General features: G+C 40.8%; 1 protein-coding gene across 5 annotated transcripts in view; it reads right to left on the bottom strand.

Moving 5' to 3' along the window:
- Positions 1 to 24066, bottom strand: part of Aig1 (androgen induced 1) — a 235147-nt gene that overhangs the window by 195214 nt on the left and 15867 nt on the right. The window contains exon 2 of one of the 5 annotated variants that reach the window (XM_031380455.1): positions 22110 to 22250. The exons of the other annotated variants lie outside the window; for them this stretch is intronic. Coding sequence (XP_031236315.1) covers positions 22245 to 22250 — 6 coding nt within the window. The 3' untranslated portion in view covers positions 22110 to 22244. Of the gene's footprint in view, positions 1 to 22109; positions 22251 to 24066 lie in introns of those variants that run through there. 5 annotated transcript variants of the gene reach the window in all.

Consider the following 24066-nt stretch of genomic DNA (forward strand, 5'->3'; position numbering starts at 1 on the left):
AAAAAAAAAAAAAAAAAAGGAAACCACTACTTTCATTTTCATTTTTCTTGGGACATTCTCTCTGTCTCTGTCTCTCTGTCTCTCTCATGCACACACACACACACATACCCCTACATAGACTCAACAGGAAGAATTTTAATTATCTAACTGGGATATGAATTATTTTACAGTTCACATCTGTGGTCTGTTTCGACTCACTGGTGAGGTCTAGAAAATGCCAAGCAAATGGATGATGGACAACAAGCCAAATGCAGAGAGACTTATCTACGTGCTCTAATTCCTGGGACTTAGGCATCCGTCTGCCTCAGGAGTGATAGCTGGCGACAAAGAACTCAATTAAGCACAAAAATCCACCCTGATTTGGAACAAATTTCTATTGTAGATGCTGAATTAAATGGTTACCTTAGGTTATTAGTATTTATGAAATCAAATCTTCCCAAAGAACTGTAGAGGTGCTGTGAACATTGTCTCCTACAGTTACCCACTTTACATGCCCAAATCAATCACAAATGGAATCATTCATAACAGCCACACTTTCCTTGGGCCAGAGCATGGTGGGTGAGAATCATGAAATAGAACAAACCAATAATTTGTCAATTTCCTGAAGGAGAGTCAAAGTTGTGCATGCTGAGTGCAACCGGGCAGCATACCAAGGCATAGCTAAACAAAACTTCAGGAGGGGCAGCAATATGTTCCCCGGGGTCTGACATTACTTAACTAACACCAAAGAGAGAGTCAGAAATCTTTAGACTTCTTCAAGTATAAATAATTTGCTGATGACCTATTTATAAGTGATACAATTCTCCTTACTTTACAGAACATAACAAATACTTGGGAGAGAGAAAAAAGCATTTCAACATTTGCAGTGGGAAGTCTGTAGAAGTTTGGTGTATGGTTCCTCACTTGGGCACAGAATAAGGCGATGAAAGTTCCTAGAAACATCTGGTTCCAGCTGTGAGCTCAGCCTTGTAGCACACATATTGTTAGTAGCGTAGGCTTTGGGGAGCTCCCGCAAACCCTACTATTACTAGTCAACCAAAGCTATAGTCAAGCTCCAGTTTTCCTCAGAATTTAAACTGGTTTCAGTTTCCATGGCTTCCAGTCTATTGTCATTTTATAAATAGCCAGAGCAGGAGCTTCAAAGATTGCCACAAGTGGGAATGAAGCAAAAGTGTGGCGAGGGATCAGGTTCTGATCACCAGAGATGACTCGGAGAATGATTTCACACTTAGGAAATTCCTCAAGTCATATCATAAGACTTAAGATGTTTGGATGTGTCTCTCTCGGCTCTCTGTCAGCCCTCATGGGGTGTGAGACATCAGTGACCACACTAGGGAGTGCTATTCTCTGTGACTATGACTGTCAGTATCCAGTGTCCTGTGTGATCAATACCTAGGAGGATTCAAGTGAGGGCCTCAGTGAGATAGCATTTCTCATGAAAATAGAGATACAGATAATTCTAACTCAACCAGAAAGCTCATTGTGGGGACACGACGCAGACAAGCAGTGTGAAGAACCACAGAGATGTAACAGTGTAGAGACTGCCATGCTCTCACAATCTGGTGACTCGGTTTCCTAACAGCAGTGCTTCTCAACTTGTGGATCAATACCCCATTGGGAGTCAAATGACCCTTTCACAGGGGTCCTCTAAAACCACCATAAAACAGAGATATTTACACTATGGCTCACGACAATAGCAAAGTTATAGTTATGAAGCAACACATGAAACACAATTTCATGATTGGAGGGGTCACCAACCATATTCAAGAGCCACAGCATTAGCAAGGCTGAGAACCACCACCCTCCAGAAACCTCTGCACGGCAGAAAGTTAGTTTCAGCAAGCACTGTGTGATCAGAGTAGAAGCAATGACATGGCTTCTTCAATAGTGGACTGAATATACTGTGCTAGGCTATCGCAACAAAACCCTCATCTCATAACAAAAAGGTTTCGATCTTTGCAACAAAGCATTGAAATAAAAACAGAGACAAGAATTGGCATATTTTGACACTATTAAAAAAACATGAAAGACACAAATATAAGGATACGATATGGACACGTGCAGTAAGCAGGAAGAAATGCTCGGAGGTTGGAAACACTGAACTCGGACTGGAGGTATGGCTTGTGCTGAAAGAATTTGCTCTTCCAGAGGACTGCCTGTCTACTCCAATTCCTGAGGATCCAACGCCCTCTCTGGTCTCTGTGAGCACACACATGTGGTGTACCCTCGAACAGGCACACATAACTACATACAAATAAAAATAAAACTACATAACAGCAAATACCTCTGGAAAAGAAGAGGCTGTAAGAGGAACACAGGAGCTCCAGCTTTGTTGACAACATTTAACTCTTACAACCGACTACTGAGTAGATTGACACTATATTAATTTTTACTATATTTCAGTTCTTCTTTTTAGTATCCTGTGCTAATCTTTCAATCCTTTTCTTCTAATTCAGCCGCTCTAGTTTTAAGGGCCAGGTAATCAGAGCCAGGGTTGGGTGAGCTCAAGAATCCTAGCATTGCAGTATATGCAGAAATCCTACAGGAAAAGAAAATAGAAATTTGGCTCAGTGCCAATGAGGCATAAGTATATGGAACTCATTCATGTGTTTTATGTAACCCAAGATGTGAGGAAATTCACCCAGTAGACAAGCATGAGGAATAAGGTCTAATTTAGATTTCCATCTCCCCATGCAGGAATTGGCTACTATTCTTTACTTAAAAGCTCTAGGATATAGACAGTGGTACATTTGGTGCCTTTAATTGATGAACTAACATAAAATATTTGGTTTTTCATGTAAACATATGAGTCAGTTTTTTTTTTCAGATAGAGATGTGAAGGCTTTTGTAACTATTAGTTGCATAGGTTAAGCATATCTTACTCATATGAGAAATTCTCATTCAGAATGAGAAAAATCTGAGCATCAGCATGGCACCACAGGTAGGAACGCCTTCCCTGACTTCATCTGATGGGTCAATGTCAAAATGCAAATCTGCAGCGTCCCCAAAGGGAAAACCCTTCCTAAATCTAAAACCTTTATCTGTGATGCATAAACTGTATGATGAACCAATCAATTGATAATACTGTATAAAATTACTTCCCAAGTACATGTACAAGGCACACAAAAAAATGGATTTTGTATTAAACCTTGGTCCCATCCTCAGGCCAGGGGATTGTATGCATATTATGTATAATAAAAACCCTCCAAAACAGAACAGAACAGAACATCCAAAATTCATTAACTCTCCTAGTTCCAAGCATTTTTGATTAGGCATGACTAACCTGAAGAAACTGATAAGAAACTGATACTGATCAACTTGAGACTAGGTAAAGGATTTTATGTAAATAAAAGACTAGCTTTTTTTTGGGGGGGGAAGCATACTTTTATGAAGTTATCAAAGGAAAAGGAAGAGGAGAGAATTGAAAACAGAAAAGAAAGTGGGAAAACAAACTCATTCTAGGAGAGGAGAAAAACCAAAAGGAGTTCTACAACGAGACATGCAATAAATAGTATTTGGTAGCTCATATCACAACTCAACAGAGCCAGAAAACCGTAGAGACAAATATTTGAGCATGTCTGTGAGAGAGTTTCTAGATTAAGCTAACTGAGATTGGAGACCCACTCTTAATGTAGGAGCCACCACACCTTGGCCTGGGGTCCTAGAATGAACCAGATAGAGAAAGTGAGCGGGGTACTCACTTTCATACCTCTCTCCCTCCCTTCTTTCCTTCCCTCCCTCTCTCCCTCCTTTCTTTCCTTCCGCCCTCTCTCACTCCCTCCCTCCACCACCCCTCTCTGCTTCCTGTCTCTGGCTGCAAAGGTAACCCCTCACTTACCTTGCTTCATCAGAATCTGTCTCAACCATGAGAAGTCATTAACAAATATTCGAAACAACAGAATTCGAACGGCTAATGGTATGCAGAATTGAAGCATATCCTCACCCTATGCAACGTGTCACCTAACTCATTTGTCCCCTCACAAGTACTTGGTGGTTTCCCTGTATCTCTAGTCACCCCATTTACCTCTCTCCTGCTTGCATACAGTGACCTCAACCTCCCCAGAACTCCTCTGAGCACTTCTCAAGTGAGAACACATTGAGGAGAGGGAGGCATGACAAATGGTTTCCTAGAGCCTCAGCTTAAGAAGAAAGAGGCGGAACCTGGCAGGTTGTTACTGTTTCTTTAACAGACAGATGGGGGATACAAATCCATGGTAATGTGTTTGCCTGACATGTAAAGGGTCATAGGATCATAATACCCACCACTGCCAAAGAATGGAACAGTATGTCATTAGCTTTCATCATCAAAAGATAATTGGTAACACTTCTGAAACATCCCACCGTTCCTTCACCAATGGATTGACTTTGGGTTATTTGCTTAAAGAAACAAGTTGGCCAATACTGAAACACTACTTGGATTTCTACCACATTTACTAGAGTTTAGTTCCCATGGACAGTTACCAGATCTCACGGGGGACATGTAACGCCTCAGACTACTACCCTGTCTACTTAAAACTCACCACACTGCTTACAGTGTAATGTTACATGGAGATGCACACACGAATCTTAAGCAGGGTTACCTTGAAGAATCATTTGGCTCTATCCATTCTGCAGAGCTGGCATTTCCAAACTCAGCATGACCTGGATGTAGACCATCTGGCCATGAGTTCTTAGCAGGCTGTCTGCTCATATTGTTTTCCACCTCATGGAAATGCAGTGGCCCATTGCATCTTGTCACTCCAAGAATTGATCAGAAAACAAAACCATCTCAGGGTATTCTGGAGCCATTTAGTGTTTGATCTTCTAGAACGTTCTCTACAGTTCTTCTGCATCGTTTCTCCACCACCCCTTCCTATCCAGAGATCATGTCTTACTTAATGATCCACTTATGAGTGAGGGCTTATTTTCACAAGAATAAATGTATACCTACATTCCATGCATATTTTCACACACAATCAATTTGAAATAAAAATCTAGTGTTATTTTCTCTTTTTCTGTGGAATGTATTAAATACTTGCTATAGCCTGTACAATGAGGGAAATTCCCTAGACTCCTAGCATTATTCCTAAATGGATATGATTTTTTGTCCAGAACATATTTTATTTGACTCAAGTATACCTTCAGTATCTTAAACAAAATGAAATTGCTTTATAGTTCATTCATTAAATTGTGTTATTAACTGGCTACTAATATAAATATTTCTACTGAACTGAACTCAAGTAAGAGACAAAACTGTACCAAAATAGAAAAAGAAAGCAACATGTGAAGTAAGAAATGCAAACATTATTTACAGAATTTTAAGAGACCAGAACGTAGCTGTCTTGATCTATTACGGTTTCCTGAGCTCCTGTCTACACTGGTAGTGGTGCTGTCTTTCTAAAAGACGGGGGACAAACAATGCTGTGTGGGTCTTAGGGATCCTGTTATTTTCAAGTTAGCCCTTGCCAGAGTATACAGAAGCGAAGTGAAGGAGAGATCTGGGGGGTGGGGATGGGGGGCAATGGGAAGTGAAGTGGCATGGGGCATGGAACGAGGAACTGGGGAGAGGACAGATGGGAAGGAGGCAGCCAGATTTATTATTCAGAAAGGCCTGGAGGAGTTTCTGTGCAATGACAAGAGCATTAATTAAGGAGGAAATGATGAAAAAAATAAAAAACAAAACCTACCTGGGATTTTCTAATTAGAGACTATAAGGGCATAACCTGGCATCGGATGAATCTATATATAATGCAAAGAAGAGAAGATTCCTATAGTCAAATATATGTGCCACATACATAGATATGATATATACCTATGTGTGACATATACATATATATGTGACATACACATATATACAACATATACATATGACATATACATATATGTGACATATACATGTATATGGTATATATGTGACATACACATATAAAATCAATTATGTATCTGGAAGACACAGAGATTTCTCCTCCATAGAAAAATCAATAAAACCCTCAGGAAAGTGGTGTGAAGTCAAGCCCCTCCCGTATTTTTCCTCCCATGGTATAAAGTCTCGTAGCGCAGGAATGGTTGTTTTGTTTTCAGTTCCCAAAAGCTGCAGTGAACTTCTTACTGGAAATCAACCCCTATAGTGACTGTGTGGGAGGGGAGAGCTTCCTGAAGGAGTTGAGCAACACTTGGGAAGGAGAGACGTGCCATCCCCCAGAAGGGCTGTAACCCAAGCTCTTTGGGGAAATCCCTCATTCCACATCTCTCTGACTCTTTAGTAATACACGATGTCTTCCCCTGTCATGGGATCAAGAGCGAAGGCCAAAAGTAACTCAGCCCCACCAGATAAGTGACTCACTGCAGAGCCAGACAAGAGAACTCCGCAGAGATCTGCTATGCGTTTGTTTTCATGGTCTTCCTTCCTGGGCACATCTGAACATTTTATAGCCTTTGCACGGTCACAGGAGTGGGTGAGTCATCGGTGACTTGGAGTCTGTGACCTGTTACACGTGTAGATGCTACACTGCAAAGAAATCAATGTGTTTAAAAGTACTCCATGCTCTCTATACCTCTCCATCCCGCTGAGACTATGCCCATCAGCTCCCCAGCTGGTGATTTATCCTCCCTGACCCTTGGAGGTCAGCTTCACCAAGCCAACATGGACCCATCATACTAATGACTTGAAAGTGTCACCTAAGTGATATGCTTGAAGCCTGGCCATTTTCAAGAAGCCTTCACCACAGACATTTCTGAGGAGATGGACTAACTGCACCATGAAGCTCCGTGATTTTCAGGCTATGATTTAGAATCCCTGCTCATGTGTGCAGACGTTTACCTCATACCACTCCGTCTCATTACTGGAAATCGATAGAACCATAAGTCACCACTAACAAGCAATCCATTTGGCCATAGCGAAAGAATGATAATCCTTTCAGTCAGAAATAATATGCTATGATAAGCAGCTTGGGAAGCCAAGACTTGTCGAGGAAATTCATGACAATGTTTAAGTACAAGGTGGACAGTCACCTAGAGAAGGTATTGGGATATGTTCCCCAGAGGCAAGGGTGCAATCAAGCCACATTTCATAAAAACTCAGTAAGAGGATAGCAACCAACTTTCCACGGACTCCCTTATCTGCAGCAAATGATGATAGAAAGTGCCCAACTAGCCAGTGTTCTGCCTCCTTATGCACAGATATTGGGAGGATCCTACTCTAATACCACAAGCTACTCAAAAAGTGGAGAAGTTTATAGAGTTCATATAAACTGTTAATGCTAGCATGGATCCTTTTGAACCTGGAATTAAAACCACTATTGATTGCTTAAACAAGTATTTATTGATTAACCACTAGCTACACACTCTAAGTAAACTATAAATGAGGGAATGCAGGCTGTTAAATGATTGTGCATTTTGCTCTCTAGGAGAATATGCCCAGACAGGCCTAACCTCCAATGTACTAGTATCTGTATTTGCCAAAGATATGATTTGTATGTTTCAGCACATTAATAGCGGGGAGTTATTATGCGGGGAAAGGGATGATGCATTTAGGGGTGGAAATGTTAGTAAAAGTAAATTAAATCTTCTAATACCATAAAACACATTCCCTGTAAGTTTTTACTCATCAAGACAATTTATCTCACACATGGCTTCAGCACCAGATGACATCGCTAAAGGGCTACAAAGCCTAAAACCTAAATCAAAGCTCTCGACCTGAGTCAGGATCAGATGACATAAAATCAGATAACTACCTAGAACCTGTGCGGGATGAGTACACAGCAAAAGAATGCGAATGAGAAATTGCATTAATAAAGCCAATTAGATAAGAGCCCCTAACCTCAGAGATGTCTCTTGTAAGTATTTTAAATCTATGGCATGGCCATTCCAACATTCAATCTAAATAATTCAGGTGAAGATGAAGGCAAAACTATCTCTAAATACTGACCTTTATCATGGGACCTTAACAGGACCTTCCAGGCAAATGTTTCAGAATAAGTTTTATAAGGTTTTGCCCCTTTTCAGACATTATCTGCTATTATTAGCTTCAATTGGTGACTTCCCCACTATACTAGCTTTCAAACAGAACACCGTGGAGTTTGCCAGTGCACATGGTAAATGCCCACAAGTAGTTGAATCATACTTTAAAGTTTGCTTTTTGTTATTTTTTATTACACAATTTTTATTGTGTAGTTATTAACTACAGAATATGTGCCTTTAGATTAAGAAGATTTATGTGGGCTCTAGGTCCTCTCAGTTAGAAAAAGTATGTGACTAGTGCTACAAGAATCCTACCACCATCCAAGTGAAATGGCAGCGTGGATCTTAGATACATTAAAAATACCTAGGATATTTTATAATTTCATAGTGACAGACAAAAGGAGAATGTGAGAGTTCTCATTTGTATGAGGAATGCAAACAGGTGTTTATTTTTGTGCTATCCCTTTGAAAAACAAGGGCAATTTTAGTCAGTTTGGAGCCACACACCCTTATGAACAGCCTTCTGCATACCTCACAGAACACTAACGAGGAGATGGCATGGAACAAGGGAACAACATGCACGCCTCTGTCCTTTATCATGACCTGTTTATAAAGGAAAAAGTAAGTATCTTATTTATATAGGCACTTATTTATAAAGGCATTATTAATATGTGCCTTTAGATTAAGAGGATGTACATGGGCCCAGGGTCATTTCAGTTTGGGAGAGTATGAGACTGGGGCCCTCCAGTCTTAATCAATAATTTCCTAGGTTAAAAAAAAAGTAAACATGTCTACTAACTTCTTAACAAAGTTATCTTTGTTAAATTATTTTGAGGAACATTGAATTGTACTGACCAGGAATACAGATGCAACAAGCTCTGGAAAGAGCAAGAAACTCACACTCCAATAGTAAGCCAGACATTGTCTTCCCCGCCCTGTACCCATCACAGTCACTAGCTACCTTGTCATTTTTACCACTGGATTAGGGTACAATGAAGTCATCACTAGGGTCGTGATTTTATAATGTGTCTGACTCTTGAAGGTTACATAGGGTTTATTTTTATTTTAGTTCAACAGTGCTATCTCTGGGGCTTTGGTGCAACATCTGGAACACAATGTTAGTACACATTATCTCATTACAGAATTACTAACAGTGATGAAGACAGTAGAGTGGAAGACTCTTGGACTGACAGCAGGGAAGCCAGAAAATGCTGAGAGCCTTGCGAAAAAAGGAGAGACAGCGGGGTAACATCTCTGCTGAGCTGCACCTTCAGGCTGCTTGCTTTCCAGCAGTGCTCAGTGGCCCATTTTAGGACCATCAAATGGAGACTGGTAGACTGCAATGCTTTGCAGTGCAAGGTCATGGGGGTTCAGAGGTGTCAAATGACTAATTAGAGATAGATCATGAAGCTCAGAGGGTCAGAGAAAAGCATGAAGTCCAATGAGAAGCAGGGGAGGGGAGTGGAGGTAGTGTGAGCCCATGGTCCCAGAATAAATTCAGGCTATTGACATTGAAAAGATCCAAGTGTGGCTACGGCAAATAAGTCCTAAAGAAAGACTATAGAATAAATGTCAGATATTAATTATGTTCTTATGACACTGGGCAAAAGAAAGAGAGAGAAAGAAAACACATTGGAATCAAAATAACTGTTTCCAGTCAGCCACTCAGAAGCTGTTGCAATGGGATAGACAGTTTTAGCCCTGCCTTGGCAATTTCCAGGTCAAAATGAAAAACTTTTTGAAAGTCCTGGTGGTTGGTGGTAGTGCACACCTTTAATCCCACCACTCAGAAAGCAGAGGCAGGTGGATCTCTTAGTTCAAGGCTAGCCTGCTCTACAGCTTGAGTTCCAGGACAGCCAAGGCTATACAAAGAAACCTTGTCTCAAAAAATACAAAACAAACATCAGTAAGAAAAACCTTTTAAAAGGCTGAGGATATATACCCCAGTGGCAGAAGGCTGGCCTACCATAAACAAGGCCTTAGGTTCAAGCCCCAGGACTAGGAAAGGAAATTTTAGAAAAGATTATAGATTTTAAAATACTAGGTAGGTGTACTGGCTGGTTTTGTGTGTCAACTTGACACAGGCTGGAGTTATCACAGAGAAGGGAGTTTCAGTTAGGGAAGTACCTCCATGTGGTCCAGCTGTGGGGCATTTTCTCAATTAGTGATCAAGGGAGTAGGGCCCCTTGTGGGTGGTGCCATCCTTGGGCTGAAGTCTTGGGGTCTATAAAAGAGCAGGCTGAGCAAGCCAGAAAAAGGCAAGCCAGTAAAGAACATCCCTCCATGGCCTCTGCGTCAGCTCCTGCTTCCTGACCTGCTTGAGTTCCAGTCCTGACTTCCTTTGTGATGAACAGCCATGTGGAAGTAATCCAAATAAACCCTTTTCTCCCCAACTTGCATCATGGTCATGATGTTTGTGCAGGAATAGAAACCCTGACTAAGACAGTAGGTATAAAACCATCGTATGTTTATGAAACAATGACTATGAACCGATTGCTTCAAATAACTAGAAATATAAGTTGGAATTTCTCGGCTCAGACATCTTTTTGACTAATGTGATACCTTCTGTATTTGCTATGCTTTGTTCTCATAAACATATAATGTGTATGTGTGAACACTAAAAGAGAACACTCACTAGCCAAACCTGTACATGAACAAAACCATATTTTAAAAAGACTCAATATACCCATAGAAGATACAGTTACATCACAACGCTGGTTATACTGCTATCGCTGTAGATGAAAGGAAGAAACAAAGCCAACATCCTCCAGAGAAATTCCACCAGGCATTAATACAGAACGTAGCACCTCCTCTAGAAGCATCTATCTGAAAACTACTAAGAAACAATACTCCAAGAGCTATAAATCAAGAAATAAAGTGCAATTTAAAAATTTAAATTCAGTAAGAAATAGTGGTAGAAGGGAGAAGGTCTCAGAAAGCAAACTGTGGAATCTATACTGATTGGTGAGTTGAACTAATTTGGAAAGCTAGCAATCATTTCTTTGCTAGAAAAACAAAACAATACTTGCTAGAGAAGAGAAATTAAAAAACACACTAAATTTTACAGCAGAACCCATACCAAGATCTATATTACATGTCAAGTATTCCTGGGGGAGACAATAAGTTGATGGAAAATTTAGTATACTATGTTAAATTTTACCTCAGCTCGGCATGTGTTTTTGAATTTTGGTCCTTGTTACAACACAGAAAAGTTACTAAGTACCAAGGTTTTATACTACATATCCTCTACCCTTGAGTTTAGGAATGTATAATACCATGGGTTTATCACGACTATTATTATTAATATTATTGTTGCTTTGTTTTTGTTTTTGTTTTGCTTTTGTTTCTTGTCTGCTCTTGTCATTATGTTTTGATGTCCAGGGCACCTGACTAAATGAGATGCCCAGCTGCCTTTCAGAAAGTACTTCTCACTCTCTCAGCTTCCGCTCTGTCTTCTGGAAAACAGCCATCCAACATTTATTGCGTGAATTTCCCATGAAGATGTTAGCACTCACATTGGGAAACACCTGGAACCCAGGCTCCCATTTAATGCTGACGTCAGCCTGGGAACCACTTCAACACACAGCACAGAGCCAATTCAGAGTGGAGCAGAATCTACCGTCTACTCGCTCAAAACAACAGTGGCCAAACCAACAAAGATAACAAATGTAGCTCAGAATGTGCTGGCTAATGATCATTCCTTCTTCAAAAATGAAAACAAGGTTTAAAAAAAGAAATTACACCCTTTCTCCTCAGATGCAGATGTGGTCAGTTTGACCTGGATTCTAGAGACTCTGTCAAGCACGCTGACGTTCATTCATGGTCTACTGCCATAGACAGCCATGTAAGAAGAGTGGAGTTCCTTCATCTGGATGAGCCCTCTCTGACTGTTACAGCATCACCTAATTCTGATCTGTAGAAGGTTCTGCCCACCAACCTGCTAACTGGGTAGAATCCATGTGAACTGCTAGAACAGCTGTCAGAAACAGAGGGAAGCAGTCCTAAAGGTCTCGTTTTCACAGGATTGATTTATGGAATCCATCATATTTAAAAAGAGGCCAGACTGAAATCATACAAGGCAAATTGTCCTTTACAATTGTACTTTCAGACAAAGTCACAGTATTTGGACACTAAATACAGGACTTTGTCAGAGAGCCCTGGAGCATACAGAACATAATATTTACTCTTTCAAATCTCAACTAAGGACTCTGAAAATGCACATTTGTGCTATTTTTTTCCACTAACCACATGATATTTATCTATCCTCTGAGCTACTGTTTGTTAAAACTTAATTCCCATGCACTTCTCTGCATCTGAAGAGCCAACGAACATTCTCTGGAGATGAGCTGGCAAAACTGCCTGAAGGGCTGCCAGGGCTATTTCTGGAGGTGAGCATCACCCTCAGGATTATCCTCTACACATCGTTTCTCTAGGGATGCCAGAACACACTTCAGGAGAACTCACATGACCCTGTAGGTGCTCCTCTTACCATTTCTTGAAAACACCTGTTATACAGAACTCATCAAATGGCATGATAATACCTGTTAGTGTTTCATTTTTCATACTATAAGAGCATCTTGGGCTAAGGCAAATGTCCTTCAGCTTTGCATCCAGAGAGCCTGACACGGTCCCTACTTATAAAAACACCATAGGATGATACAAATGTGTTCATTGCCTTCGATAAGATGACAATGAGACCGATGTATATAACACATTATAGTATGATACATAGTAATGGAGGTAGTGGATGAGAACATCTTTTCTCTATAATACATCCTATCTAAGACTTGACAAATGACATGAGGAGAGTGGGTGGTAAGGATCAGCCTACTCTGGGCAAAGCAAAACAAGGAGAGAGAGAGAGGCAGAGTAAAGCGAGTAACAGGAATGGTAAGGGGGCCATGTTCAGAAATGAGCCTGGAAGCACCAGGAGGGTCTGTGACATGACGAGTATTTAAAGCCAAGGTAAAGGCCTTTGCGCTAAATGAAGAACCAGTCTCTTGGTGAGCCTAAAGAGGAGTAGCCCATTGTAGAAACCCTACTGATCCTTGACTGGAGGGTCAAAATATTGAAGGCAGATGGGCCAGTTAGGAAGTAGTTCAAGCAAACCATGTACAAGGTTATTTGGGAAGAGAGAAAAGGTAATTGATACAGAGAAGAGGAGCCAGGCTACAGAGATGTTAAGGATTCTGAGGGAAATCCTAAAGCAATATGCTGTCCATGGACATGATTAACAAGAAGAGAAAGAAAACCCAAAGACCACTTACAGGCTGCCATGCTTAATCCTGATGGGCAACCTCATTGGATTAGAAGGGCCTAGGTTATGGAAGCACACTTGAGCAGAGGTCTTTAAGGATCAAACGAGGCTTAGGAAGACCTGCCCTAAGTGTGGGCAGCAGATGATGTAAAAGGCAAAGGGCAGAAAAGCGCATGCCCACATTCCCCACTCCCTGACCTCTCTCCTGACTCTCTCTAATTGGCAAACTGCTGCAGCACTCTCTCCATCATGAGGAACTGAAACCTCTAACATCATGAGCGGAGCTAAATCATCTGTGTCTTGAAGTTCCTTCTCTCTGGTATTTGTCACAGAAGCAGACAAGCAAGTAACACACAGGCCCAGTGGAAAAGGTGCCAATTCCGCCAAAACTAAACAGCTCACGGGAGTTTCCTTATGATGTGTTCATGTTTGAGTCTTCAGGGCCCTGAAATGAAGTAATCCAAAAGAAAGTTGGACAGACTCACTTGGATGGTTAGATAGTTCCAGACCAGACTCCAAAATCCACAGAATGCTGACCGTTAAGAAAGCCACATGAAACAGGAAATGGGAAGTGGACATCCTCATAAAGGGTATGAAGGGAGCACTAAAAACAGCCAGCAGAACTTGTAGAACAGGAAGACCAGGAGAGGAGAGATGCTAAGGTAGGCGGGGGATCTTCAGAAGGACATTTTAAGAACCACAAATGAAAAAAGGGCATTTTTTCCCACTGGCTCTGGTAAGTAGGGGGGCTAAAAGCCTTGATATCGAGCGCAGGTTTAATAGGCCTTCAGAGCTAGAAGCCAGTGTGGGATGGGAATTGGAGCTGAAAGACTGAAGTCAGTGAGCAAAAACTTTATTCCCAAAGCATGAGAAAAAAAAAGAAAAGAAAAAAAAAGGTAGCAACTAGAGGCAATGCCAGATATTTTATCCCTTAAAGAATAGGCTTTCCAGCCATTTGAGTAGGATTCATTACATACTGAAGAGATTTTCTTTATTTAAGTCAGCTCTACTGACTAGGAAATCAAAGCTGTAGGAAGGTATGTAAAAGCTATGATCCATTTGTTTAAGAATGGTCATTTGTTCAGCATCAATGAACATGGATCAGATTCTTAAAACACGCACCAGCTTCTTCATTCAACTAACTGTATGTGATACCTCAAGACATTCAGTGTGCTTCTCAATATAGTCCCCCTCATTCTGCCCACACACATCTGCTCCTTTTAAGGACATCCAAGGTTCCATCTGGACAAGACATTCAGCATCACACCTACCTCAAACCAACAACAGAAGAAAGCTCACACCTCCTCCTCGAGGTGAAGGACACTTCCTGTCTTCAAGTTTCAAAATAGTTCCTCTGTTAATGTGCTGCTAAGGATGCCAGCGAAAAGCAAGATTCTGATCACTAGTAAAGAGAAAGGACCCAAGGAGGAGCACAGCTGCTGGAAAATGAGCAAGACCCCCACAAAGAAAATCACAGAGTTTACGCATGCAAGGTTAGAGACCACCCACAGAGATGGAGGAATAGGCTATGGTGCTGGAAAAGAACAATGTTGGAAAATGTCCATTATCCTTAAGTTATGGTTTAAGGTTTCTTTGTTATACCAATTAATAGCTTAAAGTCTTTATTTAAAGTTTGGCAAGCTTCTTCTAACATTAAATGGAAATGAAACAGGCCACAATAATGAAGATAATTGTAAGTGAATTATTCGTAACATAAATATAAATAGTAAATTACTCAGCCGCTGTATTTCTTGACTTTATGTTAATCCCTAATAATGACACAGATAAAGCAATATTTGTTTAAAACTGCAACTTAATCATGACCAGTTAAATGGTCTACCTTAGCCTGCTAGGGTAATCTAGCTGTCTCCCAATTCCATCCCATGATACATACTTGCATGTTACCAATCTGGCTCTTTGGCTTTCAGATGTGTTTCCATGATCTCTCTCTGGACCCATTCCTCATGGCTCCAAATCCTCCGTCCTCTGGCTGATCTGAATCTCCCTCTCTCCCTTTCTCTTTCCTCTTGTTGGCGGATGTCCCACCCTATTCTCTATTCTACCCAGCCACTGGGTGATCAGCTATTGAAAAGGTGGAGAATAAATGGTAAGACTTATTTACACAAACTTGAGACAAGACATTCTTGGTATAAGCATTGCAATGCTGTGTCCAGATTGAAACAAGATAGGAGGGCAAAAAAAAAAAAAAAAAAAAAAAAAAATCTGCATTTGAATGACACAGGGTAATCTTTACACAGAGTTCAAAATATTAGGCCTACAGGTAATCTTTACGAACAAAGCTGGAGGACTAACATGATGGAACCTCAAGCCTGAATTTACAGAGGAAGTCATTAAAGAGTGTGGCATTAGTGCAAGAATAGGGAAATAGATGAGGGGATCAGAGTTCAGATGCTGATTCACAGTCAAGCTGCCGGGGAACAATAGAGGGTCATGGGAGCATTGGAGAAAGCAATGACTCCGGACCCCTGCGTCACACCATACACAAAAACACTCCTTGAGGGACAGAAGTAAATGTAAGATGGCAAAACTTCTGGAAGATAGCATAGAGAAATTCTCTCATAATCTTGAATAAGATAAATACTACATTAAAGGCCAAAAAAAAAAAAATTCCCACAGAATGAAGTAGATTGATAAATTTGGCTTCAACAAAGTAAAAAATTCAACTGATCCAAAGATAGCATGAATAGGGCCAGTGAGAGGGTAGTGCAGCACCTGCTTTGCAAGCTTGGGGACCCGAGTTCCAACTCCAGAGCTTCTGTAACACAAGCCTGCTCTTGTCACTCACATTGGTAATCCCAGTGCTTGGAGGCAGAGACAGAAGGACCAGCTCCAGAGAGCCTAGCCTAAAGAGCAAGTCCTCCGTCAAAGAGAGACTCTACCTCAAAAACAACATGGCGACACCTGAGAAATGACCCGGAGGTTAATCTCAACCTACACGTCCACGAGTACACATGTACATACGTGTGCCTACATGAGCACACATATGTGCACACATGCACAAAGATAGCACACATGTGGAGGGTAAGTCCCAGATGTGTGGAAGTAGACTACTCTATGTATCTGAAAGGGGTCCCTACCCTTTATTTAAAAGTAGTTTTTCACAAACCAGAAACTAAAAGTGAGACAACTCAACTTTCTTTTAATGGATAAAGGGTACAATAGGCATTTCGCAGCACAGGCTACTCGCATGGCCGTGAAACAAAGAAAAATGTATAACAATTTAAGTAATCAGAAAAAAATCAGATTAAAACTATAATAAAATATTACTGAAAACCCATAGGAATAGCTGGCATATTTTTAGCTAAATTTAAAAAAAAATGCCTATGCCACAAAAATGTTACTGAAAATACAGAATAACAGGAGCTTTTACACACTTCTATAGGAGACATTGTTAGAGCCACTTAGGGAAATTATTTAGCAATATCTACTCAGCTAAACACACAGGTCTCTATTACTCATCAATGCTACCCCTAGACAGATATACCCCTACATATGTGTATACACACACGCGCGCACACACACACACACACACACACACACACACACACACCATGCACTATCAAGAACATTTAAGATATGAAAATAACTCAAAAACACATCAGAAGTAGAATCGAAAGCAATTCTAAAACACACAAGAAGGACCTCACACAGCAGTGGTAAGAATAAATGCCAACACATGCAACCATCCATAAACCCCGCAGAGAGTTCCTAAGCAAACAAAGAGCTCAGGGATAGCTATATAAACACAAACTATGAGTACAAGCTCTGTAACTCCACTCTAAGCAGTGCTGTCCTAGTGCTGAGGTCAGCACAACGGTTATCTCTGATAGACAAAAGGTTCGGAAAGCTTCAGGTTTGACGGGTTGACGGGAGAGCTTCAGGTTTGACGGGTTGATGAGTGGCGGCGCCATCTCTTGGGTTGTTCCTGTAAGATCTGAGTACTTCTCAGTACGTCTGTGAGAGTTTGACATAAACAAACCTATACTGGAGCACAATAATAGAGTGCCAGGAACAAACCATGGTCTTCTACATAAACATACCTACACACTTGGAGTTTAAATGGCATTTCTAGCAGTAAATATCTTAGAAAGCTGAACACATTTCTATAGCCCATGCATGCGCATCTGTCAGAAGCAGCAGAGGCAACTGTGAATATTGTCACCTAGAGTCAGAAATGTAATTTCATACCCTAGAGCCATACTCTGAGCCTCACTCCAGCTGAAGGGAAGTGACAATTCTCTGAGCTGCTAACTCCTTCTGTTTATCCTTAGAACCAAGAAAGAGGACCAGAGTAAAGGCAAAGCCAGGCTCTTTGTCTTCTTCATGGCAGTATTAAATAGACTACACCGACATGTGAACCCTGTGGTGAAGAACTGTTTCTGTTCTGTGCTATACAGCAAGTGAGACATCATCTTAAAGAAAAATGTCATCTTTCCCTTTGTGGGGGGCAGAGGGGTGAAAAGATGGAGTTAGGCTTTAAATAGACTTGAGTCTTCTTTCTCTACCCCATACTTTGTCCCAGGCTATTTCTGCAATAGCAATAAGAGAAAGGTCACTTGGCCTCACAAGGGACAGTCCCTAGCACACTCTTGAATATGTCCTTTACTTATATGCAACTGAGAGATGCAACTTTGCATAGAGCTTTCATTTGAGTGCCTGATGAACCTGAAGTTAAAATCATAGTGATCGAGCAAATGAGTTGAGGTAAGGATCCTTCAGTGGATCCAGGGTCAGAAGAAATCTGGGAAAAGTTTTTCAACCGCACATGAGAAAACTTCTATAGTTATCACATCTCCAGTCAAAGCTATAAATTGCCTCCAAGCACTAAACAGTGCAATTAAAAATATATCCATACCCTTCAGCAGGACAAATGCAGGATGGATGGATGCACATTTCACCCAGGGCTCCTGATGTGAGCTGATTAGGCTCTATGGAGAGTGGTTAAGGGGATTGTGTTCATCATCTGTAATGCTCTACACTCCTTGTCTTAAACTCCAGGGCTAATTATCCAGTGCTGCGGTCTGACATTCCCCTTCAGTTTTTAGTGGATATGAACTGTATGCCTGTCCCAGTTTAAGTTGCCTTTCAAAATAAAGACAATAATTGTAAATGTAAACATTCTTGGGACTCTTGTCAAAGTAGAACGCTTTGAACAGCCTCTTAAAAAGTTTCTAGATGAAACTTACAATTGAATTAAATTCTTATTTTTCACTGCCAGGAAAGCAGCTCAGTGCCTTGTCCAGTCCTCATTAGGGAGGCTTCCTCCAGCAGCAGATCGGGGCAGATGCAGAGACCCACAGCCAGGCATTATAGAGAGAAAGACTTTAAATTGGAGGTCCCCATGTGATGCCTCACTGCAGAGCTCTGGGAATCCCAAGAAGGGGGTGGGGGCCTAAGACTAGGAGTAGGAGGGAGGTGAGCGACACCAGGAGAAAATGGCCCACTGAATCAACTAAACAGCGATCATATGTGCTCACAGACACTGAAGCAGCTGGCATGAGGCCTACAGGCATCGGCACCAGGTCCTCTGTGTGCATGCGATGGCTTGGTGCTTTTGTGGGACCTTTAACAGCAGGAGATGGTGTATCTCTGACTCGGTCTCCTCTTGGGATCCTTTCCCTCCTGTTGGGTGGTTGTGTCCAGCCTCAGTGTAAGAGCTTTTTGCCTTGTCTCATTGTATCCTGCTCTGCCACGATTAGTTGTCTCTTAGAGGTCTGCTCTTTTCTGATGAAAGAACGAAGAGGAGTTGATAGAGGAGAGGGGAGATGGAGGGGAGATTCGAGGAGTGGAGAGACAGGAACTATGGTTGGGGCATATTGTATGAGAGAAAAATCTATTTTCTTATTTTCTTGTTTCTTTTATAAAACTAGTTGCTAACTCTATCTAAATTGCATTAAGACAAAATAGAAATAAAATTACTTTAGTATTATTAATGAAAAAAAATCTCTGACCTTCTCTGAAATCAAGATAAACACAAAGCTAATGAAAAAAAACCAATGGTCAGAGTTTTCAAAGAGGGTAGAGAAGTCTGTTCTTGTAAACCTGGGGCCCAGACACCCGGAAGGGACAGAAAACACAGAGACGGAAGAGAAGATTAGAGCAGGAAACACAGAGGGTCACACTTGTGTGAGGTTTCATTTAAACTAATCAAAGCGGCAGACAGGTATGTGTATTTTCAAATGCCGGACACCACTGGCAAACAAACAAATCGTACTTGACTAGGATTCAACTGAGCCTTGAACTAGGATTTTTTTTTTTAAACAGCTGGACACAGGTCTGCCACTGACACCAGTGTGTAAGTTTGGCATGAGGCCTCCCAAAACAACAAAGCAGGTGACATTCCACAAATACACGCTCCTAATAAATCATTCTGTCAGTTAGCCGGTAACATTTACATATCTTCCTTCCAACTCCTAATTGGCTAATCAGTTGCAAGTCCAAATTACATAGTACTGAAAGCAATAAAAACCCTTAGTGTGTAAACAGCATCACAATGGGCCATTGTGCAGGCAGGTTTCCCCTGTGGAAGCGTGCTATTTCTGTTTGGGTAAAGAAAGCCTTGATAATGAGACCATTTTTATGAAGGCCCTAATCAAGAAAAAAAAAAGGAACATAATATTTAGTTTGGGGTACATATTAATTTAAAGAGGAATACAACTTTAGGCCTGGGAAGGAAGACTGGGGAACCAACTATTTCCTTAATGTAAGGCCGGCTCCACACAGTGTTTCATGTATATAAGTTATTCTATGGTTCAATGTTTTTCAGTCCCTCTCGTGTCTACAATGCACAGGCAACAGAGTAGAGAAATCAGGAGTTCAGGATAAACAAGCACAGCTAGCTTCCTCGGATGCAGAAGCATTCTGATCATACTATTTCTAGTCCTGGGAGCCTTTCCAGGACTAGTAGCAAGTTAAAATGGCTAATATTTACCACTAAATGTTCAGTCAAGACCAGATGTGCCCATTGTAAGGTAGAATTTTTTAAAAAGTGATTATTACTCTAAATGATAACTAAAAAAAAAAATTTTAAGTAAATTTTTTCACCAAATATTTCACCAAAATATCTCCAACATAACTGGACATTTTTAAAACTCATGTGCTTCAACTTACATATGAAGATTTTTTTTCTCTGATCTTGGGTCATTTCCCAAAAATGTTCAGATCATTTTCCAATTATCTAGTACATATTTTATTATTCAACTGAATTAAAATTTTTAAGAACTATATATTATTGCTGGGGTGTTCATATTTTAGTGCAATTTAAAAAATGAGATAGCTACTAGGGGAAATGTGTAGAAAATGCTAGTGAAAATCCAATTAATCCTTGTGTCTTGGATGTTTGTGGTTTTTATTTACATTAGGAACAATGGGGTCGATGTGGTTTGGGGAGTGAAATCAAGAACTGTTTTAACATAGATTTTAAAAGAAGAAAGTTATACAGAGTCGTAAGAGGCTTAGAAGAGACTGAGGCTCCAAGTTTCACTTTGGAGGACCATCAATACCTGGAGCACATTTCAGGCCAGGAAGGAAAATGTGCTGTGCAAGGCGTGGTTGTGTTCTGGAAAATGGGAGGTCTAGAAATGGTTCCTGGGGAATTCAACACTAAGGATGAAGACCACAAAGAGAATACAACCAGGAAGAATAAAACAGGAAACCATCACGGTGGTTGGCTGGTCCCCAAAAGAATAGAGATTCCCAGAGGTCAGGTTCTGTGGTAGTGTTAAAAGGAAGTGACCAATTGGACTGAACACTTCTGGGAGCTTAAGTTATGTAAGGACTCAGGGATACTATAGTATTATCTGGTTTGGTGGTCAGCAGTAGCTTTAATTAGAGCTGATTCCTGGGAATGAGGTGTGTTTAAGAGAGAACAGGGGAAGAGGAAGCTGGAAACAGCAACTTCAGTTTTAGTTTTCTTTTTTTTCTTTAAAGATTTATTTATTTGTTTATTATATGTAAGTACACTGTAGCTGTCTTCAGATACACCAGGAGAGGTCATCAGATTTCATTACGGATGGTTGTGAGCTACCATGTGGTTGCTGGGATTTGAACTCAGGGCCTCTGGAAGAGCAGTCAGTGCTCTTAACTGCTGAGCCATCTCTCCAGCCCCTCGATTTTAGTTTTCAAGTTTAGCCAAACATACACACAGAGAGAACTTGCATAGCATTAGGCAATTCAAGAAAAAACAAATGTTATTGTATTCTGTTGTGCTTAGGATGACAGATGGCACCGTCTGCTTGTATGCTGATGGAAAGGGGACAGTCAGAATGGAAAACTATTCAATGGGGAAGGGAGAAGAGATAGTCTATGCCATGGAATATTCAGTAGGCAAAATGTGTTGAGACTCAGTGTGCTCACTGAAGATCTGCCCATTGTGAAGAGAGGGGCAGACGGGCAGCACTAAGTGAAGACAAGGGGAAAGGTTTATGAGTGACTCCATGCCACTTCTGATTGACTTTATTCTCCTGAAAGAAGCAACAAGGTCACCATGATCATTGACTTCAGACTGGAATCACAGCGAGGATAAGTAACTGTGGAGTTCCTATCCCCAAAGGGGATGTCTACAACATAAACCCTACACCTAAGGCCTAAGGAGACATCACCAAAGAGGAAACAGAAGGATTTTAAGAGCCAGAGGACCAGGATGACTTCTGTGTGATAGTTTCTTCAAGAGAGGACAAAAATGTTGCTGCCATGAGCCCTCAACAAAATGGCTGCCTACAGGAAGACTTCTAAGAACACACTAGTCCACATGCCAACACAGATGCAGGAAATTTTCATAAAGCCTGATGTCTAGATGAAGAGCTATAGGAAATGAATTGCTACTGAGGAAAGGAGAATCAGGTTTCGCTGGTTGGTTGGTTGGTTGGTTGGTTGGTTGGTTGGTTGGTTGGTTGGTTGGTTGGTTAGTTGGTTGGTTGGCTGGCTGGTTGGTTGGTTGGTTGGTTGGCTGGTTGGTTGATTGGTTGGTTGGTTGGTTGGTTGGTAGGGTGGTTGGTTTTTCCAAGGACAACACCCCCATCCCAAGTGGTCATCCCTAAAGATATGCAAATGGAGCCAACAGTAATTAAAATCAGTAGGAGATAAACACATGCACAATACATATCACATGTAACACACACATATATAAAGAGGACCTGAGGTCAAGAAGGAATTGAGAAAACCCTGGAGAAATTAGAGTGTGTAAAACTGATGCAAATATATTGTACAAGTGATATAATAATAATAATAATAATAATAATAATAATAATAATAAGAAGAAGAAGAAGAAGAAGAAGAAAGATAGTTCTCTGGGGAAGAGAAAAAGTTGGGAAAGAGGACAGACAGATGCTCAAGATACTAGGACTGAGAAGAATGGGTGAAAGGCATTCTGTGATGAGAGGAAGCTGCCTAGAAGCATTTAGTGCCAGCAGCTGAGTCGTAACTCCCCAGCCACACCAAGCAGCATCCTATGTGGCTTTCTTTAATATGGTGCAGCTGCTTGTATAGGCATGGCGAGGGGAGAAGTTGAGTTCACTCAAGAGTACAAATCTTCCAAGTAGAAAAAGACTAAGGACTGAAAAAAAAATTGGTGCTTAAAGATATGCTAGTGTGTACTTACTGAGGGAGGGCTATATGCTGACACATAAAATAACAAGGAAACAAGTACATACAGAGCTGTGAACAGTAGGTGCAGACAGTCGATGGGGCCAGCAAAAGGCCATGGAGGGTCATCTGGGAGGCATGCTCCTGGAAAAGCCACCTCACCTTTTCTTTACAACCTACAGCTTCTCAGATTGCAGGCTTCCTTTCTATTTGTGCTTAGGGATACTAGGCCATTTTTTTTTTTTTTTAGTTAAATTTTTTCCCCAACCAGGAATGGTGGTACACACATTTAATCCCAGCACTGGAGAGGCAGAAGCAACAGGATTTCTGCAAATTTAAGGACAGCCTGATCTACACAGTGAGCTCCAGGCTAACCAGGGTTACATAGTGAGACCTTGTCTCAAAGCATGTATGCACACGTGCACACACACACACACACACACACACACACACACACACACACATTTTTCATACAATATATTTTGGACATGTTTTCCCCTCCCCGTACTCCCCCCAGATCCTCCCAACCTCTGTGCCTACCCAACTTTATGTTCTATTTAAGGACACTTAGAATATATCAAATTTAGGCCTCAAGATAATGGCTTTGTACAGAAAACAGAAAGAAATTGGTTCCAACGTGGTCACAGTCAAACTATGCAATTAACTCTTGACACTATATGGAAAAATTAATATAAGAAGTCATTTAAAATCATCATGTTCCATTGGTCTCCAATAAAAACACTAAATAAAAATAAAGCTGAGTTACAGTTCACATGAATATGTTTCTTGGCTGCTCACATACACGGTAGACACCAATCTCTGAATTGAGAGAACCCGCTTCTCTTTTTGGACCTTAGATTTCAAAGATATGGAAGTCATGACAAGAATGCTCTCCAACAGGTCCCATCTAGCCTCTGCCTACCATCCAGAAGAGCAAGGCTTTCTGGTATTGGACAAAAGCAAAATCTTAGCAGAACTCATGCTGAGGTTTAAAGGCTAAGTCTCCTGAGTGACAAGAATAAAGCAAACTTTTTCAACTTCTCCTCCTTTTACTATTCAAAAGTCACAAATTACATCTTGATTAGTTTGCATTTAAATGATGTTTTATTTATTCTTAGAAATTTGTATACATGTATACAATATTTCTTGATCAGAACCAACCTCCACTTACCTTTCCCTTTCTATTTTCCTTTATGTATGTAATTTTTATTAGATATTTTCTTTATTTACATGTAAATTTCTCCTTTCCCAGTTTCCCCTCCAAAAAA

This window comes from Mastomys coucha, unplaced genomic scaffold (genome assembly GCF_008632895.1).
Source record: "Mastomys coucha isolate ucsf_1 unplaced genomic scaffold, UCSF_Mcou_1 pScaffold2, whole genome shotgun sequence".
In the NCBI taxonomy this organism is placed as follows: Eukaryota; Metazoa; Chordata; class Mammalia; order Rodentia; family Muridae; genus Mastomys; species Mastomys coucha.